At 44.7% G+C, this 22,760-nt stretch overlaps 1 protein-coding gene across 6 annotated transcripts in view; it reads right to left on the reverse strand.

Annotated features, from left to right (window-relative positions):
* Positions 1-22,760, reverse strand: part of MAPKBP1 (mitogen-activated protein kinase binding protein 1) — a 108,459-nt gene that overhangs the window by 27,048 nt on the left and 58,651 nt on the right. For 5 of the 6 annotated variants that reach the window (XM_049825416.1, XM_049825412.1, XM_049825414.1 and 2 more), the window contains exons 6-20: positions 19,820-19,990; positions 16,784-16,921; positions 15,764-15,946; positions 15,139-15,156; positions 14,447-14,607; positions 11,959-12,148; positions 10,791-10,937; positions 9,675-9,859; positions 9,472-9,563; positions 8,966-9,091; positions 7,162-7,232; positions 6,590-6,711; positions 5,440-5,515; positions 2,744-2,855; positions 1,502-1,565 (exon numbers count right to left, since the gene is read on the reverse strand). In XM_049825416.1, coding sequence (XP_049681373.1) covers positions 1,502-1,565; positions 2,744-2,855; positions 5,440-5,515; positions 6,590-6,711; positions 7,162-7,232; positions 8,966-9,091; positions 9,472-9,563; positions 9,675-9,859; positions 10,791-10,937; positions 11,959-12,148; positions 14,447-14,607; positions 15,139-15,156; positions 15,764-15,946; positions 16,784-16,921; positions 19,820-19,990 — 1,856 coding nt within the window. The remainder of the gene's footprint in view (positions 1-1,501; positions 1,566-2,743; positions 2,856-5,439; positions 5,516-6,589; positions 6,712-7,161; positions 7,233-8,965; positions 9,092-9,471; positions 9,564-9,674; positions 9,860-10,790; positions 10,938-11,958; positions 12,149-14,446; positions 14,608-15,138; positions 15,157-15,763; positions 15,947-16,783; positions 16,922-19,819; positions 19,991-22,760) is intronic. The other variant, XM_049825413.1, reaches the window with a different exon arrangement.

A 22,760-nucleotide genomic window follows, 5' to 3' on the forward strand; every position in this document is an offset into this window, starting at 1 on the left:
CCGAAAAGCAGGAAAAAAACTTCAGAAAGCAAATCTGGCTTGTTCATTTATCCCACCCCCACAGCTATCAAACCTAGAGATAAGCAGCAAACAGTATGAACTTGAAAATACATTAGCATTCAACACAAAGCTCTACAGAAGCATACTCCCACCTACCCCTTTTGCTGCTTTTTTTCCCCCTTGCAGTACTTTTCTCACATGGGTCTCCCAGTCCTTGTGCTCTTCCACATCACCATTTTTCTTTCTATTCTGTTTTATTCTTTGCACATGCTGCTGTGTATGAACAGACTATTCTCCCTGTTCTCCCTTGAAAAACATGCTTTCTCATCTCCTTACAGCAAAGATCTTCATTAAGCCTTTCCTCACTTCTCATCCACCTCCTCCACACCTTTAGAGAAGAAAATTACCTTTTCGCTCATGGTAATAATTAACGAGGGAACACTGCACTAAATTACAAGGATCACTGGGGACCTCCAACCTTCCATGTTCCTGGAATTTATCAGAAATCCACAACCAAAGGACTCTCTTTTCTGCAACTTTTCCCCTAATCTATTTACACACATGAAAGGTAAAGAAAGAGGAAAACTAAATTATTTACTTTTTACTGACAGACAGAAATAACCAATTGATGCAATTTAAGGTGATATATTACAAGTTCTGTAACAATGCACCCACTAAGACTCTTTTTCTGGTTCAACTGTGTTTTATTAATAGAAAAGAGAAAGAAAGAAAGAGAATCTGTGTTGCTGTGGCCTTGAAATAGCACTCCAGGAACCATCTTCCTCAAAGGAAAAATTTTATTCGGTTCAGCCGATTTAAGCATTCACTGATTCCAGAAGTAGTGGGTCCACTCACCTCTACAATCATCATATTAGGCATATATTCTCCTTTTCCCCTTCGGCTCAGTCTGGTGATTACTTAAACTTTTGGTGAGCTGATTTAGCTCACTAAATCAGCAGAAAACTCAGCTGGGAAGGTGCTCATGTAGTGACCTGAATCAGATTAATGAAGGGTCAGCGCACCGCAGCTGATTTAGGGGAGTGGGGAAGAGGACTGTATGGACAGGAGCGAAGAGTGAGGACAGGCCTGTCCCTCTTGCTGCTAGACAGGTTCATTCACCTGGTGAAACCTCACCAACAGAAGTACTGTAAGACAAAGTTTTGGCAGCACTGGTCAGAATATCAAAAGCTGCCTTACATTACAGACCTGAAGGCTGGTAAGGCAACAAGCCACATCCCTGTCTCCTTTCCAGCAGGGAATAGTACCTACCCTCAGAAAACCACAAAGTACTTCACATGGGCGTCTCATTCCATGGAAGGATAATATAAGCTCTGTAAGCTTTGCCAACAACACACATTTAGGATTCAGAAAGCTCTGAGGTTTATTTGGAATTCATAAAACATCCCTCATTTAAAAAAAATTCTACCTTCCTTCAGGACACACATTAAATCCAGTGTAAGATGGCATGAGCTGATATCACAGACAAGCAAACCCCTCTTACCTGTCACCAGAAACAGAGATCAGATGTTTGCAGTCATTACTGAATTTCATCCCGGTTACAATCTCTGTGTGAAATAAAGCACAAGAAAAAAAAAAAACAAAACAAACCTTCCCTGAATTATTCCAATGGGCAGAAGAGATCATTAGCCAAATAGCCTATCTGTGCTCGGTAACTCAAATTCTGATTAAAGCCAACACACTTCACAGATCAATACACCCCCATTACCATAACCATTTAACAAAGAATCTAGGCTTGACATGGAAGGGGTAGCCCACAGCAAAATGAGCAGGAAGACTGAAAATTTCTTTTTGCCTATAACAGAATAGACCCTCCATGGTAGGAGCTGAGGGTATGTCATAATGAAACATAATATACACTGAAAAAACACAGACTACCTTATAGGCTATTAGAAGACCTGTGTAAACAAATACATGGCCTGACAGGCGTGTATATGCTCGCGTTTTGCAATTGTCATGGTTTAACCCCAGCCAGCAACTAAGTACCACGCAGCCGCTCACTCACTTCCCCCATCCAGTGGGATGGGGGAGGAAATCGGGAAAAAAAGTAAAACTCCTGGGTTGAGATAAGAACGGTTTAATAGAACAGAAAAGAAGAAACTATAATGATAATGATAACACTAATAAAATGACAACAGTAGTAATAAAAGGATTGGAATGTACAAATGATGCACAGGGCAATAGCTCACCACCCGCCGACCAACACCCCGCCAGTCCCCAAGCAGCGATTCCCTGCCCCTCCCCCCCCCCACTTCCCAGTTCCTAAACTAGATGGGATGTCCCATGGTATGGAATACACCGTTGGCCAGTTTGGGTCAGGTGCCCTGGCTGTGTCCTGTGCCAACTTCTTGTGCCCTGGCTGGGCACGAGAAGCTGAAAAATCCTTGACTATAGTCTAAACAACACTGAGCAACAACTGAAAACATCAGTGTTATCAACATTCTTTGCATGCTGAACTCAAAACATAGCACTGTACCAGCTACTAGAAAGACAGTTAGCTCTATCCCAGCTGAAACCAGGACAGCAATGCAAAATGCAGTCTGAAAAAAGTTGAAACTGCAGTGAAATAAGCTATGACAACTTCATCCAACTGTAACCTACTCCAAAATACCCATTGGGTAAACTTTGGTGGGAAGGAACCTTCAGAAAGCTCTGACAAGTCTCAGACCCTACTATATAATCAGCAGCAGAAAAAAATGCATTTTCAGAAGTTCACATGCCTTACCTGAATGTCCATACATGGTTGCAACACACTCGCCAGAATAGAAATCAAAGATGGAGAGGTTCTTGTCAGAACAACTGGTTGCAATATAAAGACCAGAGGGATCCGTTTGCACCTGGTTTAGGAGATAAGAGGTGGAAAGACCTGGTGAGAAAGTGCCTTCAGACTGCATGAAAATGGTCCAGAATACCCAAGACAGTCATAGTAGTTAACAGAATAAAATGCAAGTAGGTCCTACAGGACTCCAAATGAGTACCACAGGCTATCCAGCACCCTGGGACAAATCTTCAACCTGACTAAACTATTAAAACTATCTCCAACCTAATCAGAGACTAAAGGTGCTTACATTAAATGCCTTCATGATTGTGAAGGCACCACCACCAATGGACAGACTTATACCTCTCCTACCTCCTTTTAACCACTGGGGTCTTACTTTCTTCTATTTTAAGATAAAAACAAAACAAACAAACAACCACACACAGATGCCAACCTCCCACCCCCGCCCTCCAAAAATAATCAGAACTGACAGAGTTAAGTGAAATATTAAGTGTCCAATCTTGAGGAGAGAAACCAAAAAAAAAAAAAAACCTCAACACTGCTAAGAAATTATCTTTGATAATGATGCTGTCAAATCTCCAGCATTTGCAACTCCCATTTTTGGGGTTTGTTTTTTCTTTCTTTTTCATATACACTCATTTGTTGTTTTATTTGGATCAAATATAAAACTCCCTCCAAATGCCTCTAGGTTTAAGGCAGCATTACACAGCAAATACAACTGCTGTCACCAAATGTCCTGCTTTGTCTTTTGTAGAACTTTAAGGAACTGAGAGGAACTGTTTTTTGACGGAGACAGGGTATTTAAATAATGATAACTTCTTTTGGTTATGTTTATTTTGTTGCTGTATCTTTTGCTTCCAATATCACTGTTTGGGTTCTACTTGTTTAACTGCAATGTATATTATGATCTCAGAATAACATGCGAAGACAGTTTAAATTCCAGAGACAATCATAATCCCTTGGTTACATAATTGTCCTAAAAATGAACAAAGCAACATTAAAAATAATTGAGATTCCTGACTTGAACTACACATGAAAAAAACCCCAAAACATAAAGGATATTAAAACCAAAAAATCCAGCTCCCAGCAACATTTCATGGTTCGTGGTCTGAGAAAGACATAATCAAGCACCTGAGCTTACCAGCAATAAAGTGTAGCATCAGTTTTTCATTTTCATTACTCTGGCTTACAAAAAAACTTTGTAGGAATCATAATAGGCAAAGAGAAAGAGAACTTCTCTTTCTCTGTAAAACGGAATAGGTGGCACTGAACAAAGCTCTTTGCTTTCCTCTCCCTTTTTACCCAGTTATTTCAACATATCAGTAATGGACTAGACTATTTCAGTTGGAAGGGACCTACAACAATCATCTAGTCCAACTGCCTGACCAATTCAGGGCTGACCAAGTTAAAGCATGTTATTAAGGGCATTATCCAAATGCCTCTTAAACACCGACAGGCTTGGGGCATCCACCACCTCTCTAGGAAGCCTGTTCCAGTGTTTGACCGCCCTCTCGGTAAAGAAATGCTTCCTAATGTCCAGTCTAAACCTCCCCGGTACAGCTCTGAACTGTTCCCACATGTCCTGTCACTGGATACCAGGGAGAAGAGCTCAGCACCTCCCTCTCCACTTCCCCTCCTCAGGAAGCTGTAGAGAGCAACGAGGTCGCCCCTCAGCCTCCTTTTCTCCAAACTAGACAAGCCCAAAGCCCTCAGCCGCTCCTCATAGGACACACCTCCCAGCCCTTAATAATAATACTGCTGGCCTGTGCAGCTGAACAGGAATATTTGGTTTAAAAAGTAGAAAAATTATCAGTGAAAACAAATACAATGAAGAAGCTTGTTTGGCAACTTGAGAGATATTTTGGTTGTATTAATTGGTCTTCCCTCTTTGAAGACAAGAAGACAATTCTTCCACATCCCAAAGTGCTGTCATCACTCTTAACGCTGAATCTTGAATGCACCTGGTTTACCAGGGAAAACCCAGGGAAGTGGCAGAAGCAGGCATGCTACCCTACCCCAAGGCCTAGATGCACTCAGCAGGTGGGAAACATGAACAAACTCTCTCTAAGCACTACCAGGCTTGTCCAGCACTCCAAGACACAAAGAATATGGGCTTTTCAGGGCAGATGCTACTTAATTTCATCAACTCTTAAAGAGTTTCACTTGTATTTGCCCTCTGGAAACCACAAATTTCTCAAACACTGATCAACAGGCAGCTCCACCTTAAAAAGCCTAACAAAAGTAGTCAAGAAAGCCAGAATGAGCTCTCTAAAGCAGAAAGTAAAGGATTAAAGTAATGGACTAAATCATCGCCTGACAGATATTGGTGCAGTTCTACTTGCTTTTACAACATGGGCCTGTGCCTCACTTCAGAAACAGGACAGAGAGAGAAGTTATACATCAACTTCATCATTCACTGACTCTTTTTACTGTTTTAGCCTGATGGAACCCAAATACATTACCAGCCCTTAAGGATGGAGGTAGGAAAAAGCAGTAGCAGGATAAGGGACAAAGTATGGATATGGAGCAAGCAAAAAAAAAAAGTTACTGTGTTCAGATTTGTATTTCATTTTCTTAGCCCTGAGCTGCATTCAGAAGAGCTGGAAAAAAGGAAAAGGGAAGAAAGAAAGAAAACAGCTTACTTTGATGAGGGTTCCATCTTCACCTTGGGATCCTTTGTAAAGCTTCTTCTGCTTCCCACTGCTTATGTTGAAAACCCTGAGGGGGATGACATAAGACAACATCACTCATTTTGCCCAGGTACTGCTCTGTGGATCTTGTCATCAGGATCCTTGTCTCTTTCTGTTCCTTGTTCCACATGAGATACAGGGAGCAGGGCCAAGCCACAGGAAGTGGAGAAATGACTTCTATGAACTATAACCACCAATCATTTAAATGGTTCAAGAACCTCAAAAGTAATGTAGAGGCCCAAGACTGGATGATACAATATTAAGCAGATTATTTGAATTAAAATTGAGGCTTGATTCTCAAGCCAATAATCAAAACCACGTATAGCATCATGGCACTGAAGGAGATCAAATGGGAAGGAGAAAACCTTGCCATGCCTTGTAATGGCTAATGGTTATGTAGCAGGAATAGCTCTTAATAAACTTCAGTCAGTCCTCCCTGCTATGAAAATACCTGTGGCTCCTTCATACTAAAGGAAAGGGTTAAGAGAGCAAGACCCTTTATTTACATTAGAATACAAAACAAAATTACATTCAGTAGTGGTATTTAGCTACGACCAAAACTCTTGGCCTCTCACCCAGATACAAGACGAGACATACAACTACAGAGTGTCTCCTTTGCTTTGAAGGTAGAAGCAAACATTGAAGAAATGGATAAAGAAGGAGCAGAGAATGGATTCCACTTGTCCTAAGACAGTCACACCTAGCTCAGTTTTAGGTTCCTACAGTCCCAGATATTCCACAGGACCTCACAGCTTCTCACTGGACATACCTTTAAAAGCAAAAATTACCACAGTGCTGAAGTTCTTGCCCCACAGCTCAATGATGAGCCAAGGAAGGCACACTTGCTTTCCCAACAGAAAGGCTTTGCTCTGCAGAGCATCCCAGCGAGAAGCCAAGAGTCCCATGGGCACTTGCATATATCCACAACTTTTATCAGTGAGGGAAAAGGCAGAGTTCAGCCTCACAGAGTGTTAGGTGAAGCCTCAGATCTGTCTGAAAATGCTGTGTCAAAGAACCTAGAGGAACAATGACGGAGATGGGGCCGCCTTGGCCAGCTCATTTATTACTGCAAAAATATTTTCGAGACAAGAAGTAAACTAACCTGATGTTACGATCCTGGCATCCAATAGCTGCATATTTCCAGCTGGGGTCCACATCCATGTCATATAGAGTGGTCTTCCTAACAATGTGATGTGTTCGGGTAAACTGAACCCCTTCTCCTGTCTAAGCATGTGGGTAAAGACTGTGTCAAAATCAAGTAGTTAACCCATTATTAAAAACTTCTAAATACAGATGAGTCTTCTCACATAGGTAGCACAAACCATCCCTTCCCACTAATCAGGTCTGCTGGGAGCAGCTGGGACTGGAGGCACAATGAACTCCCCTTCAGCCCATACTCTTTCACCACTCCTCACAATAGCCCTGGCAGCAAAAGAAAAGCAGATATCCTAACGGTTTTCTACTTTGCATCTTGCTGAGAGAGGTCAGGCTGCGAGCAGTTGCATGCTTCACAGAACTAGTTCTCCAAATCTAATCTCTTGCACTGAGTCAGTGGGAGACACTGAGGCTGAAATAGCAACCAGCTCATACAGAAACTCTAATCTCACTCTTTAAAGTAGTTCCTTTGTAGAGAGATTATTAAAAAACCTGAACAAAAAGCTGTAACAAGGTTACCTTCTGCGCAGTGCGGAAATAGATGCTCTTGTCTGCCCCACAGCTTATCATTCGCACTTTCCCATCATTGGCTGTAACAAAAAGGCAGGAGCCGATCAAAAGATAAACACACAGATACAAGGTGGAGGAAATGTTTCAATTTATACTGCTGCTCATTTATTCCAGTCCGGATTAGCTAAGACTGACTCCTACCTAAGCAGCAGGATGCTGCAGCAAAACAGAAGCCCCTTCTCAGGGACAGTATTTGTTAACGTTCAGAGTGCATAAGGCCTTAATACAGAGGCTTTACAAAACAGATTAGGATGTAATTCTGTCTTCTCCCTCAACAGTATGCTCACATGCTTATTCTCTATGTGCCACAGCACTCTGGCAGTATGACAAGTTCACACTCAGTATGAGCTGAAAACAGGCAATAGGCACTTTTCAGTCCTCAAAATCAGTCACATGTTTCTTGCTGCCCTTTCTTACTGCAGGGTCAGGCTTCCCTTCTTCTCTTAGCACTCTTTTGTAACCAATCTGCTCCTTCAGCAAAACAACACCTGATAAAATTCCATAATGAAAATGGATCCAACATCACACAAGTCCACTTGAACTGCACCCACTTAGAGCACGACTGCACTTAGCTCACAGACTAGCACAAAGGCCTTCGATGCCAAGCCTTGAGTGCAGTTCCCTCATCTCCTAGGAGTTTAGCTGGCTGCATTCAAGGCCAGCTCACTGGTAAGACAGACCTGTCAGATAAACTTTTGCCCGCCTTAGAGCTCCTTGAGGAAAATCTTGAAAAAGCCTCACAGCAGCTTCAGGGAGCCTCTGCTACGAAGCTTCAGCAAGGTCCCTTCACTTGGGAGCTACTTTCAAGCTGAGGTTCTCATCCTTGAACCCCAACTGAGCTACACTGCAGCAGCAGCAGCATTGCAGCCACACCTGTGCCTGATCACATACCCTACTGATCTGAATCCTGACCCTAACCCATGGACTCAGCTTCCTGATTTGAACTTGAACCTGCCTTGCTGCTATGGGCTTGCCTGGCAGGCACTGAAATGTGGCTGACCCTGCTCACTGTCTCCAGACTGATCCTGACCATGAATTGCTGACGTGTCTTATCACTATGGATTTGTCTGGTGATCTGGACTACTGGCTGGATCTAGTTACTGTCACTGGACTTCATCTGTTCCACCTTGTTCAGGTACTGTGGGACTTTCCCGTTGCCAGTTAGGCCACTACCTTTGCCTGCCTTCCTGCCACCCTTGGCAGAGCAGCCAACCCTTGTTGTTCCCCAACAATAACACAATACACCACACTGATGTCTGACCATCAGTAGTAACTGAGTGCTAGGGATGCAATGTGCTCCATTACCATAAATGCAAAGTCTTATGCTGGTTTGCAATGACAAATTTACTTGTGACTAGTTAAGCCCAAAATGGTTTTTGTGGGTTTGGGGATTTTTTTGGAGGATGACTGTTCCACAGTTCCCCTCACAAAGAATAGTGTGTAGCCACCTGACATCAGTTAAAGGGTGTAAATCATTACAGAAAACAGCTTTCCAAAGAAATGCTGAGGACTTCAATCACGGGTTTTTTGAGTGGGGAGTAAGAAGAGGAGAAAATAAACAAAAGGGAAAAGAAGGCAAGTATCATCATACGTCAAGTCCTGTTAGGACTGCAGCTACAGAAGATGACAAAAAAGCAGCTGCAGATTCAGCCTGGCCTAACCCAGTGTTTAAGTAGTTAAAATTACTTTACAGCTACAATGGGACAACAGCAGTGCTCAAATCTAGCTTTGGAGGGAGGCTGCGATTCTCTACCTGCAAACTTCACAGCAGTGATGGAAGAAGAATGTTCATCCAGAGTCTGCTGCAGGCTGTAGTCCTTTCCAGCATCCAAGACATGAATCAATCTATCCCGACTGGCAGAGGCTAAGAGCTTTAAGCCTGTCAGAAAGTTAAGAGTGCAAGACCATTACTAAAAAGTCATTTGCTCTTCCAGTTACTATTTTAAAACAGCTTCTCAAGTCATCTTAGGGACAAAACATACTGTAGCTAACGGCATGGATGGACACAAAGGAACGCCCCTGGATTTCACACTATAACAACAGATAGAACAAGTTGCAGTCTCAACCTACTATATTGCAAGGAAAAGTATGAGGAAGAAGCCTTTTTTGAAGTCTAGCTCAACTGGCCCAACGCTACAAGTCTGCTCTGAAATCCAGAAGTAGCTCACCACTGAAAGTTCTGATGTACCATGGCTGGACATTCTGACTTGTTCAACACTACATTCACATGCAAAAGGGAAGAAGCTCAACTGCGTTTACCTGTGTCAGGTTTGGAGTACTCCAGACATAGGATCTCAGAGTCATGGGCTTCCACCTTCAGCATTTCCCTCAGGGACTGCAACTCATATATCCTAAGACACAACATGGCTGATTTCAGTATGTTTAATAATATCAGCAAGACCAGGTTCTGATTGTCATGCCTGCACAGCTCACAGTCTGCACAAGAAGCTCTATGGGATTACCTGAGAGTGCCTATTCTGTCCCCTGAGGCCAGGTGCTCCCCACTGGGACTCACACAGACAGTGCGTATCCCCACCTTCGTATCCATCACTTGGGCATCAGCTTTGTCTGCACTTCCTGCTGAGTTGTAATCAGTGTCCAGAAGTACCTGAGTGTTGTCATCTACATAGATGATTTTCATCAAGTCCTAGGGAATACAATACACCCAGAAATATTAACTGTTTACAAAATATTAAAGTGAAGCATCTGCCTTAGAAACTGGGCTCCTGGGCAACATATACACTTCATTGGCAGTAATGCTGTAATTGTTAGGATCTTTTAGCTAGGAGCAAGCACTCAGCCCCTTCATATTGTAGTATAAAAGTTTCACAGTTGTGTCTCACTATCACCCTTTGCAAAAGATTCCCCTTCAAGCTAGAAACTAACAGCATCGCTCACACAATAGACAAGCTCTGGAATTTGTGATTACAGTGTAGCAGGGGACACAGCAGGAATCTGAAAAACTTCTAGGGATCATACAAGTCAACCCATGCCTTTTGAGAACTGACAGAAAAAGCAGGAGCTTTTTCCACCATGAGCAGATTGCTGAGAACGGGCAGGTCAGGGCTGCTATGCCCATGGATCTTCCAACACAACTGAGAACGGAAGCAAATACCCATATGTAATCACTGTTGTGTATGAGTATCCTCCCTCTTATATAGATGAAGCGAGTGTAAACTGTTTCTCATTCAATTCTCCCAAACCTCTGCCTCATTTAATGCACCTTTCTAAGCAAATCTTAAGAGTGGTTACACTTTACAGAGATGGAGAAAAAGAGAACGAGCTCTCCTGAAGCACATGGTATGAGCCATTTTGGAAGAGACTAAGCTTGGCAAATCCTTGGGTGGTTTATGGAAAAAGCAATAGTCCCCAGGACCATTTCAGACAAACTGTCTTTCTAGCTCATACCCCCTTCATGTTTCTTCAGGTTCATAGATTTTACCAGATTGTTCTCTCTTTACAGAGAAGCTTGCGTTGACTTAGAGATCCAAAGAACTTTGGGCCTTAACTTGGGAATACCTGTGCATGAGGAAAAACAACCGCAAGGGCAAGGAGGTGATCAAAACCTAGGATCTTACATTGCTGAGGATGTTGCGGTGCAGGGCTGTGCCATGAATGTTGGAGCTCTCGGTGTTCCACAGACGAATGGTGTTGTCAGATGAGCAGGTGATGAAGGAACCAGGGGGGAGGCATGACTGATTGTTGTCCTTCACCTCTGGATACATCTAAGGACAGGTAAAAATCAACGGCTGAATGAGACTGCCTGGCACCTGGCATCCTAGACACTGGTAGCAAGTTTCAAAACAAAATGAGATAAAAGGGCCATGCTCTATGTTTTGTAAAGGCGAGAGCCAGCCAGTTCTAATGAAAACCTGTTTGCAGACCAGAGCTTCGTATTCACTTCAAACAAATGCTCATTTCCCTGAACGTAGAACATCTCCTTAAGAAGCGTGCAACTAGCCAGCATCCTTTGTTTCTAATAGTGCAAAGAGAGCACATCAAAGAGCACGCAGCGACGACCATGCAACAACCTTGCACTGCTGTTTGCAACTTTCGACTACTACTGTCAATTTATAATCCAGAAGGAAATGGTGAGATGCAATTAATAAATAATAACAAAAAGAGTCCTCAACCTCTTCCCACTTCCTTTCCACTTCCCTCTTTCCTGACCACTGTTGGACATATTTCAAAATATTAGCAATTACATTGTTTCCTACACCTCCTTTCCTTCCCTCTGTCCCTCTGAGGGAAAGCCAACTAGACAGACTAGAAGATGACAGCCACTTGAGAGGCTAATTCTGGATGTCCTGGTAAATAGGTTGAGAAGGATCAGAGTTGAGATCTTATCACTTGTTTCATTCCTTTGACTTCGGAGCACTTGCTCACCACAGACCTCAAATAATTTTATTTGAGGTCAGCAGTAAACTCTTGTACGTTTTGTGAAAGGAGACCCTGCGTTCAGCTTTGTCCAGTTCTGCTCCTTCTCCCACCTCTCACCTTTCAATGGTTAGATTTTTTTTCCAGCAACACACTGCATCTAATGCATTTGGTCAGCCATTGCTGTGCAGCCAAAGAACTGTTCCCAGCTCCAACTCAAGCCCTGTAGCAACCACACTAACCACAGGACGAAATCTGAGTCAATTCTTTCTCTCTGCAGTAAGTGCCTGCATTCAAATTTGGCAGCTCTTCAGATGACTTCCTCAGCTGCAACTTGCAATCCAAAACTTGTGTCTGCAGACAACATACCTCAATATTCCACACGCAGGAAGAGTGGTACAAAGCAGAGTACACCTTGCCCACTTTCTTCGGGTCTTTGACATCCCACACATACAGGCTGTGGTCATTGTATACACAGGAAAGCCACTGGTTGGTGGGGTCAAAAGTCAAGGCAATCGTGTCTGGATACTTCGCATCAGCCATACCAGAGAAAAGACGACTGCACAAAGAGAGAACAACAGCCTGGTTAACTTGCGCTCTCTTGGAGTGAGAGCAAGGATGTGAAGCATGAGAGCTCAGATTCTCCCCCAGGGCACTGGCAAGGTGAACAATACACGGTGGCGTATATAGGCAGACAGAGTAGCTGGCTGGGAAGACCTGTCTCTTGAACAACCAGAGTCCCAAAAGAATCCTGAAAGTCCCATGGCAAAAGTCATTCTCCTTGCCATCCAACTCAGAGTCCCACCACAGACAGGCGACCGACTTTCCCTGAAGAAGGCCCAAACACGACACTTGATCATCACTGTGGATCATCACCATTTACCCTTACATATCTAGGTGGTAAAATCCAAGTCAAATAATCTCAAAACAAAGGGGAGGGGGAGGATCATCTTTTGGTGGGTACTATATTTTGTTTAGTGATTGCAGGAACTGCTCTTTTGTAGGACCAAGCAGAAGAGTAAGTACTGCACCCAACAGTGCAGCTGAACACCAGCTGACAGGAGAACACCAGCACAAGGGACAAAGGAACGATTCATTTCAGCGGCCGCTTGTCTGACATGCTTCCCTTCCACCCCTGCCCCACACACAGGCCAGCTTGGTGCTGCTCGCAGGAGCTCATGAGACAGGCACAGTCCTTTCAAGATAGGCAAGCTCTCTGATGCAAACTTAAAACCAGAGGAATTCTGCAGAACAAGAAAACGCCTCTTTCCCTAGGTTAGACCAAGATCATGCCTTGTGAACCCTGTATCTCCTCTAGAGGGGTCCTGCTGCTATGCATGTAAAGAAGGAGCTTCTCCCTTGACCTGAGGTGAACACAGCCATCCCACAATGATGTTAATGATATTGAATAAGGTAATCATAGCCAGAGTGCCAGGGTGTTGAGAGCAGGTAATTTAAAAGGACGGATGGAGATGCTGGGATGAGGGCCAAAGTGCATGTAGCACACCACACAGTTGGAGCCCTGCTTCTGCAAGTGCACAGCTTTGAGGGCTAGAAGAGTGCAGCCCAGATCCTATAGAAAAATCAAGTCATTGATACAGTTGTGGGCAGTTCATTGTGGGCAACTGGCATCCCACAGAGAGACTCTGGCATGCATGGGAACATAAGGAGTCCTGTGTTTTCAAGCTTGTTTGGAAGTCATTAAAAAAAAAAAAAAATTGTTAAGATTGTAATCAGAGCTACAAATGCATGTTTAAGAATCACATTAATATTTCTGCTCAACTGATGCATGACAGCAGCAGAGAGTATTTTTAAAGGGTCCATGTATACAATTGCTTGACTTTAGCACTACCGGCAACTGGTAACATTTTAAATTGAGAGAGTTCCTTCTTCAGCTCCCTTACTGGAATATCATTATCTCCCACTGACCTTCTGGAGGGGGACTATACAGCGCACTGTTTAAACCTTTACCTCAAGGTCCCAAGAAAAGTTTAGAGAAAAACCTGTTGACACATGAAAAAAACAAAACAAAACAAAAACCACCAAACCCATGAACCCAAAAAAAGAGTATGTATCTGTAGACATGGGAACTCCAGATATCCAGTGGAATGATGGCTGGTAGATTCATACACCTTTGGATTTCTTTCCCCACTAGTGACAGAAGTGAAAGAGGGTAACAGAAGAAGACTGGGAAAGCCTCCAACCAGGACTGGCAAACAGCAACACATGAAGCATTTTCTCTAGCATAAGCCTCCGCAAGCTGGCAGACAGAACTGTATGGAAATCACATTACCCACCTCAGAAGGTGAGAAACAGAGAGCCAAGGCAGAAGATACTGGAGCAAGGAAAACAAGACAACAGAATGCACAAGATTGAGGGAGGAGAAAGACTACAGACAACAGTAAATTTGGGTCTATAAAAGATCACAAGGAAGCCTTTGAAAAAATGACCCATCAGAACCTGGGCATCCCTCAGCAACATCATTATATTGCTACGGAGGAAAGTCTTCAGCCCTTACCCATGATAAGCAAAGGACTTGCCATGGTACAGGAACAATTGGAGTGTGCCACAGCATCCTGTGCCCACTGCCTACTTGCTCATAGCAACCAATTTCAAAAGGCCACCAGACCCGAACAATCCCAGGGAGATGAGGAGGAAGATATGCTGTGTAAGTCCAGCGACCAGGTTTGGGCTGTAGCCCAGTCACACAAGGCAAGGCTGTAACAGTTCAGGAAAATCTGCAACAGGCTGCCAACTTTAATCCATAAAAAGAGCACAGTCCACATGACAAAGGTCTGGGGAACAGTTCTAACCCCCCACAAGCCTCCCTTGCTCCCTTCCACCCTCTCCATGGTACCTGGCCTCAGTCACACTCGCGATGTCTGTTCCCAGGAAGTGCGGCTTCGGCAGCGTGGTGACAAAGTGAAGGTTCAGAGGGTTAAAAATCCGCACAGTGCCGTCAGCGCAGCCACAGAAGATGTAGTCATGATTCACAGAGATGCAGTTTGCCACAGTGGTCTGAGGAGAACACAGCACACAAGAAGGTGAATAAGCATGGGCTCTCACTTCAAAGGTCACCCAACACATGACAGGGAGAATAGCAAATTGACAGACAAAGGAGTCATGGTCGGAAGAGCTGAAGTGAAGTCGAGCCCTGGGAGTAAGGAAAAGCCTAAAAATCCATTTTTCCTTTCTGAAGAGTTTCCCGGCCAAGGTCCATTGCAGATTCCAAGTGGTTAAGGAAAGAGCCCAGTTCCTCTGTCACCCACTGTGGTGGGAGGTCAGCAGAGCTACACATTTGCTCCAGCTGAGTCTTACTCTGAACATGGTTTTTGTTCCTCTGTGACATTCAGCACCACTGGCAGGCAAGCAGCACCTCACCCTGTACTAGCATGCCAATACATTACCTGTCACAAGGTGATAAGAAAAGCAAAAAAAATGGATTTTCTTCCCCTCCCATTGGGATCCATACAAATGGCAGAAAATGGTACAAAATGGAGCGTGGTGATAAGGGGATGGGTTCAATGTAAAATTTGTTTTCCAACTTACTGTGAAGCTGTCTGTATTCTGAGCGAGAGTGAAAGGCAGATTTTAGAGAGGAAAGGAAAGAAAAGAAGAGGCATTTCACTTGAGTGAAAGCGTGGAAAGATTTTTCCCTTCATTTTAATACACTAGATCCTTTCAGGCGGGCATCTTACATTCAATTGAAAGGAAAATAAGCTTAATCAAATTCTTAACTATGGTCCAACCTGGTGTTTAGAATAGCCAAACCAAATAGTACATTGGGAACCTGCATTTGAGATGCACAAGCCAAGTAAGACAACACAGAGTGGGTAGAAATCAGAATCCTTCTAAAACTCATACCTGTCCAGGCCAAGCCAGGAGGGACACCACAGGGGTTGCCAAAACTACATAAGGACACTGCTTTGCCAGAAGAGCAATAGCTGTAATGCTGAGGCTTAAGAATGAAAGAGCCTCAGTGATTAATAAAATCCCTTTGCCAAGACGCAACACTATTTTTGCCTGGCCTTCTAGACTAAGTCACAAAGTGGCAGAGGCCCAATGACTTTCACTGCTGGTGGTCAGCTTGCACTCCAAGTGCCCCTATTGTTTGTTGTCCCTGCTCTGCTTCAGCAGACACAAATATTGCAGGACAGGAGGATGTAAAACTCACCCTCAGCTCCACCCACTTGTCTAGCAGCCTTTTTTCATTGAATTCACAGAGCAGGCCTGAGGATGTGATACAAAAGGTGCTGTCAGCTTTTTTGCCCCTTCCACAAGCCACGTCTGCAAAGAAGTTGTTCCTCAGTTCTCCAAGCAATCCCGAGCGACCTAGCAAGGGGACTGTGGCATTGACCTACCAATAAAAAACAGTTTGTTAGAAATAGAGCGCGGCACTCCAGGCAGGCAGACATCTTTTAGAACATCGAGCCTTGAGCGCTGAAGTACCTCAAAGAAAGAGAGCTGCAAACAGCCTACAAGGAGAGGTAGTGACATGTTTTACTTGCTGCAGACCCACTGGTTGCACAGTGTATTGGAACCATCAGTATTAGCATATCAGTGGAACAGAACACTATTAGTGCCACCAAAACTGCGCATCCAAACACATGACCCAGAGACAGCAGATCGATTACTGGAAGAACAACCCTTCCATGATCAATCTGTGATTTATACCAAATACCAAAGCAGGGTCCAAGCACGAATTAGGAACATGTGTTCATGAGTACCAGAAAAATTATCATACGTGGATTCTGTCTCCCAGAGAGGAACAGAACAGCTAAAAGTTTAAACACTTCAGTTGACGCTTCAAAATAACACTCACAATCTTTTGAGATGTTCATACCAACATCACACAGCTCTCCACACCTCTGTGCTCCAAGGAGTTCAATGACTGCAGCTCTTTTCTAGTTTTTTTTGTCCTCAGGTACACGTGACTACCGAAAAACAAGCATGCTGCTATACAACTTCAGGAACCGTGCCCTACCTCAGCACAGGGTAAGACAAGCTTTTGGTGCCTTTTAGTGCTAGCAGCCCATGGGAAGACTGAGACTTGAAAGCCAGGGGTGGAGGGCTATCCTTGAATCCCAGCAAAATCAGAGAGTTCCCACTTTCCACAGCTCACTGGGGCAAAATCTACCGTGCTGTAAGATGGAAATGCCTGCTCACAGCTTGGCCTTGATGCACCTTCTCTCACCTTGGAGGTTTTGCTGTCATCCAGGTACCAGAACTTGATGTGTCGATTTCCAGCAGTGACAAAGTAACTGCAGTCCTCTGAGAATGACACGGCCGTCACTTTACTTGAGACTTTGTTGGCTGCCACTACGATGTTTTTCTGGAAACATAATTGTTTAGATAGCTTAATTTCTTTGCTCAGAAGCAAAGGAAACTCATTTTAATTATAGGCACATATCCAGTACAAGTGCTGCAGCAGGGAAAAGAACCTGCATTAGCTGGGAGCATTGATTTGGCAGATAGTGCAATTCACGTTACCATTCAATTCCACTTCCACATTGACTGGGATCAAGAACAAATCAGCAGGCATTAGTGCCTGCAGGAACTTGCTGTCTGAGCCATGACAAACATGTTGGTTTCACAATCACCAGGAGCTCAGAGCAAACCCATTTCCCTTTCTAAACAGCAAAAGCATATGTATGCCAGCATAAGGAGGAGCTCTCCCAGCCTCCAGGCAGCAATGAGGGCAAGGCACTCAAGATGGGGAACAGGTATTTTCTGCAGGGAAAACAGTACTGGTTCCTCTATAAATTCTCTCTTCTCTTTAAAGACATGACATTTTATCGAAAGACCCAAAACACAAAAAGACCATACCTGTATTGGAAGGGACAAAGCAAGCAAAATCTGCTACACCTCAAATGTGCACCTCAAAACATCAAAGAGTTCAGGAAAGGAGGAAGAACACAGCAGGGACAGAAAACAGGAACTGACACTGCCCAAGCAGAACGGTCAGATGGCAGGAGCTCCCTGTCCACAATACCAGTGCTCAGTTTTCCTCCCCCTGCCTCTTCCCAGGGATTGGTAGCAGTGAGAATAAAAAAAGTTTTCCCCCCCACCTGTGGTGGGTTTTCAACCATGCAGAACATAGTTGACAACAGTGCACCACTTTTTATTCTCACTCTGTTTCCTCTACCCTTCCTTTTAGGGACTCGGTTGCTCCCAGTCTTCCCAACACAATGCCCTCAGCACACAAACCATGTCACTCTAAGGGGCCCTTTGGACTGCAGGCTGATAGAACTGAAGAAACCAGCAAGAGGAGCCTATGCTGCTGCACCATCACTATGGAGGACCCCCAAACCCAGACTGGGGGAAAAGCAAGGGGGACAGCCATTAACATAACTTCTTTCAAGAGAGCGCACAGAGAAAGGCTTATAACACTTGCAGACCTCAACATCTGGATCATTGCTGTGGCCTTTCTTTAGGGAAGCAAAGGGACCCTACAGTCAACAGGGGTTTTCTTTTCCGTCACAGTCAAATGACTAAGTCTCCCAGTCAGGAAAAACAGGGAAATCAAAGCAGCAGCACAGTGCATAGAAGAACGGTTGTGGTTAAAAGTGCAGGAAAGTGCTTCAGGAGATCTGTTTGCACATCTTGGTCTCTTACTCTTCTTTGACTTTGGTCAGGTAAAGTCTGCCTAGTTTTGGTACCCAGCCTGCAAAATAAAGGCTAGCTGGACCTCATGATAGTCACAGTCTGGAGTGTATGCTTAAAGTGCGTGTTCTTCAGCGCAGAAGAGTGAGACAGTCCTTGCCTCACAAGCTCTCATGCACAGAACTATCAATAGGATCACAGTGAATAGAAAAACCTGCATAAACAAGGGAAAACAAAGCCACTTGTACTGTCCCACACATGCCATGCATTATGACCATCTCCAAGTCACTACTTGCATTTGTATAAATAGAAAGAACCAAAAGGCTGAGCACTCGATTTTCAACACTGACAGACACACTTAACGTTTTATCACTACACAGTTCAGCTATACAAAAAAAATAGCAAGGTCAAACTTCAGCTCATGCAGGAGAGAACTAACAGTGAGATCTTAAACTATAGCTCAGGAAATGTGATGAAGAGTAACATACTAAATGAGCACAGACTTACAAGCTGCAAGAGAAGACAAGGCTCCAGGGAGACCTTATAGCAGCTTTCCAGTACTTAAAGAGGGCCTACAGGAAAGATGGGGAGGGACTCTCTATCAGGGAGTGTAGTGATAGGATGAGGGGTAATGGTTTTGGAACTGAAAGAGGGTAGATTTAGATTAGATATTAGGAAGAAATTCTTTACTGTGAGGTTGGTGAGACACTGGAAGAAGTTGCCCAGAGAAGTTGTAGACGCCCCATCCCTGGCAGTGTTCAAGGCTAGGTTGGATGGGGCTTTGAGCAACCTGCTCTAGTGGAAGGTGTCCCTGCCCATGGCAAGGGGTTGGAACTAGATGCTCTTTAAGGTCCCTTCCAACCCAAACCATTCTATGATCATGTGAGATTTAACAGATGCCTTGAAATTTTTTTTAAATTGCATCTCTTTTATAGAGGGTTACAGCACCTGAAGAGGTAGCAGGAGCTGAATAAGTGCTTAGCATTTATTAATACAGAAGAGTCCAAGCCTACTAACAATAAATGTTTCTTTTCTTATAAACAAACAGCACACACTTAAATGTTTTCTAGAGGATAAGGCATGGGCTTTGTTTCCCCAGAGAGCTGCCCCAACCCAGTGGCAGGCAGACCTCCACCAGCTTTCACCCACTGTGATTTCTCTATGTTCTCTATTTCTCAGTTATCAAGGATGGGATCAGATATCACAAACTCTGACACAACAAAACCAAAACAAACCAAGAGCATCCACTAGACCACAAAAGAAATCCCTGGCTGACGAGAGTTTCCTTCCTCAACCTAACAAAGTAGTTTTTAATAAGCCTCTAAAAAAGCACAAGTCTTTGACAAGGTTTCAAAGTCCAGGCTTTTCTGGCTGGACAGCAAGATGTCACACGTCTCCAAGTATAAAGAATATCCCCTCACTGGAGTGACTTAGACCTTCCCTAAGGGACCACAGCTCGCTCTCATGTCCAAACTTGTCTGTGTCTATGAATGTCAAAACCAAAACAACAACAGAATTAAAAAAAAAGCAGAAAGCAAGATGGAATTGAAATAGTTTACAGTCAGACTGTCCCCTCCTTTTAATTTAGCAACACCCTGTGGTCCACCCAACCTCCTAGAGAACTTACCTTCCATGACCACACGTTGACAATCATGTCGTGCTGGTACCCCACTGAAACAATGTACTTGGAGCTGGGGGAGAAGGCCACACAGGCCACACCATACTTGTGCTCCTGGAGCTCAGCCACCTGGGTTCGCTCAGCCACATCCCATACCCGAACCGCTGGCATGTGTCCGCTCTGGAGGGGACAAGAACAGACATAGAACAGGAAACGTAACCCCCAAGGTCAGTTCTGACAGATTTGAGCATGTAAATGTGTGGAGGCTTGGAAGAAGATGTCTAGATTGTGCACTCACAATAGGGTTAGAGGTTCCTTCAATTCTTTAAAGCCCAGGTTGAGACTGACAGCCTAAGGAGTATATGCATTTCAACAGGTGTATGAAAGAATTAATACAATCTCCTCTGCTTTAATCCTTTTCTTATGCTACTCACAAAACAGCCAGAGACTACAGCAATATTTTTGATGCACATCCGTGATCTTTGCAATGGGAACTCACAGCCAGCTCATGAAAAGGATTATAATGGATCTTATCTCTGGACTCAGTGAACCAAAAGGCTCTCACATCCTCTGGACCTAACGCAACGTGGACATCTGACACCTCAAGCTAGGTCATGCCATACAAAACCATGACAGGACTCTCGTGATAACTATCACACGCCATTTGAGGGAGTCCTCTGGGACACTAGCAGCATCATTTCTGTCAAAAAGGTAACACACGGGTGCATGCTGCCTGAAAGAGTAAGGGCAGGGTAGTGTCAGAGAAAAAGACATTGAGGGAACAGAGCCTCTGGTTTTACACTTGTTCTCCAGAGAAACAGAAAGTCATAGACTTCAGAAATACCATTTCAGCACCTTCTGCCAGACAACTCCATTCTTTTGTTTAATTGTTTGTTATTAAACCAAAATAAAAGAAGGCACACAAGATAAGCTGAAATGCTGGCCAAAAACGTGCCTGATGGGCAAATCCTACTGAAGAGCCTGCTCGTGATTTCTCATTGAAGTCTGTCAAAACAGTAGCTTACAAGATAACATATCCATGGCAACATGGCAAAACGGTACCTTTCCTGATCAGTTTTAAGTCATTTGATTGCGTGGGAGAGGGAAGTCTGATCACAAGGAGAAGTCAAAGCTTTAAATACTCAGAATTGTGCATGTTTTAATCGCCTGTCTTGGTTTAAGCCCAGCCAGCAACAAAGCACCACGAAGCCACTCACTCACTCCTTCCCCTCCCAGCCCCAGTGGGATGAAGAGAAAACATAATGAAAAGCTCGTAGGTCGAGACAAGGACAGGGAGGGATCACTCACCACTTTTGGTCATGGGCAAAAGACAGACTCAACTTGGGGAAAAAACAAAATCAATTTAATTCACTACCAACTAAATCACAACAGGGTAATGAGAAGTAAAACCAAATCTTAAAACACCTTCCCCCCACCCCTCCCTCTTTCCCAGGCTCAACTCCGCTCCCGATTTTCTCTACCTCCTCCCTGCCCCGAGTGGGGCAGGAGGATGGGGAATAGGGGTTGGGGTCAGTTCATCACACGTTGTCTCTGCCGCTCCTTCCTCCTCAGTGGGGGGAAAAGGTTTTTCTTCAGAGTGGGTCCTCCGATGCCTGGAAAGGCTCGAGTTCTGCGTGAAGCACTCCCTGCACTCGGGGCACTCATATGGTCTCCCTCCCTTATGGATCCTATGGCAGGTGATGAGGTTGGAGAAGTCATTGAAGGTCTTCCCACAATCTGGGCACTTGTAGGATCATTGTCCCATGTGATTTCTTTGGTGGCGTCTCAGGCTGTTTCTCCAGCCGAAGGTCTTCCCACCCTCTGGGTATTTATGGGTCTTCTGTTTGGCATGGGCGACCGGCTTGCTCGTGGCTGCATGGGTGTTCTTCACACCACCCCCTTGTCTCGTCAATATCTGCTCCTTCTTCCTCTCAACTTCTCCCCCAGTACCTGGGGTGGTTGTCTTGGCTTCAGCTGGGTGCTCTTGGTGCCATCGTGGAGGACTTGCTGATGCCTCCTAAGGTGAGACCTCTTCCAGAAGGTCTTCTCGCAGTGTGAGCAGGGGTACAGTCTCTCTCTCGTATGGATGCGTTGGTGGGTGATGAAGTCCAAGCGCCAGGAGAAGTGTTTCCCGCACATGGTGCAGAGAAAGGGCTTCTCCCTGGTGTGTGTCCTCCAGTGACACAGTAGGACCATGCTCTGCGTGAAGGTCTTCCCACAATACAGGCACTTGAAGGGGTTCCCTCCTGTGTAGATCCATCAGCAACGGGTCAGGCTGCTCCCCCAGGTAAAGATCTTCTTGTAGTCCACACGCTTGTACACCTTCTGTGTTGAGCTACTCCTTGATTGGGTTGTGTCTTCTTGAATGTCTTCAGCCTACGCCCCCTTTGAAAGAGCATTTTTGATATCTTCTTGGTACTTGGCTACCTTGCTTATGATCTGGCTGATGCTGAACATCGTGGTCTTTGCCCACCTTGGGGCTCCTCTCTGGGTCCTTCCAGCATCAGCCTGTGCTCGTCCATGGGCTGGGACTCCTTCTTCTCACTGTCTGTCCAATCACCTGTGGGATGTGGCGAGGGGTGATGCTCCTGGGGGCAGGGGGCTGCAGGGCGCTCGGTGGTCCCCATGGAGGCGGATCCTCATGTGGCCCAGATACAGCGAATCCTTCCTTCTCTTCCTCCATCCCTCCTCTTCCTGCTGCTCCTCCATCTCTCCTCCTTCTCCATCTTCCAACCCCCCAGCCAGCTCCCCACTTATATACTGAGCATGACATCCCATGGTATGGAATATCCCTGTGGCTAGACCGGGTCAGCTGTCCTGGGTGTGCCCCCTCCCACCTTCCTGTGAAAGTAACTCCATGCCAGCCAAACCCAGGACACTGTCTTGTTCGAAAGCTTTGCCAAGCAACTGCTTGTGGCCTGGAAAAACGCCATGCTCAGATTTTAATGCA

The sequence above is a fragment of the Accipiter gentilis genome, chromosome 22, assembly GCF_929443795.1.
Source record: "Accipiter gentilis chromosome 22, bAccGen1.1, whole genome shotgun sequence".
In the NCBI taxonomy this organism is placed as follows: Eukaryota; Metazoa; Chordata; class Aves; order Accipitriformes; family Accipitridae; genus Astur; species Astur gentilis.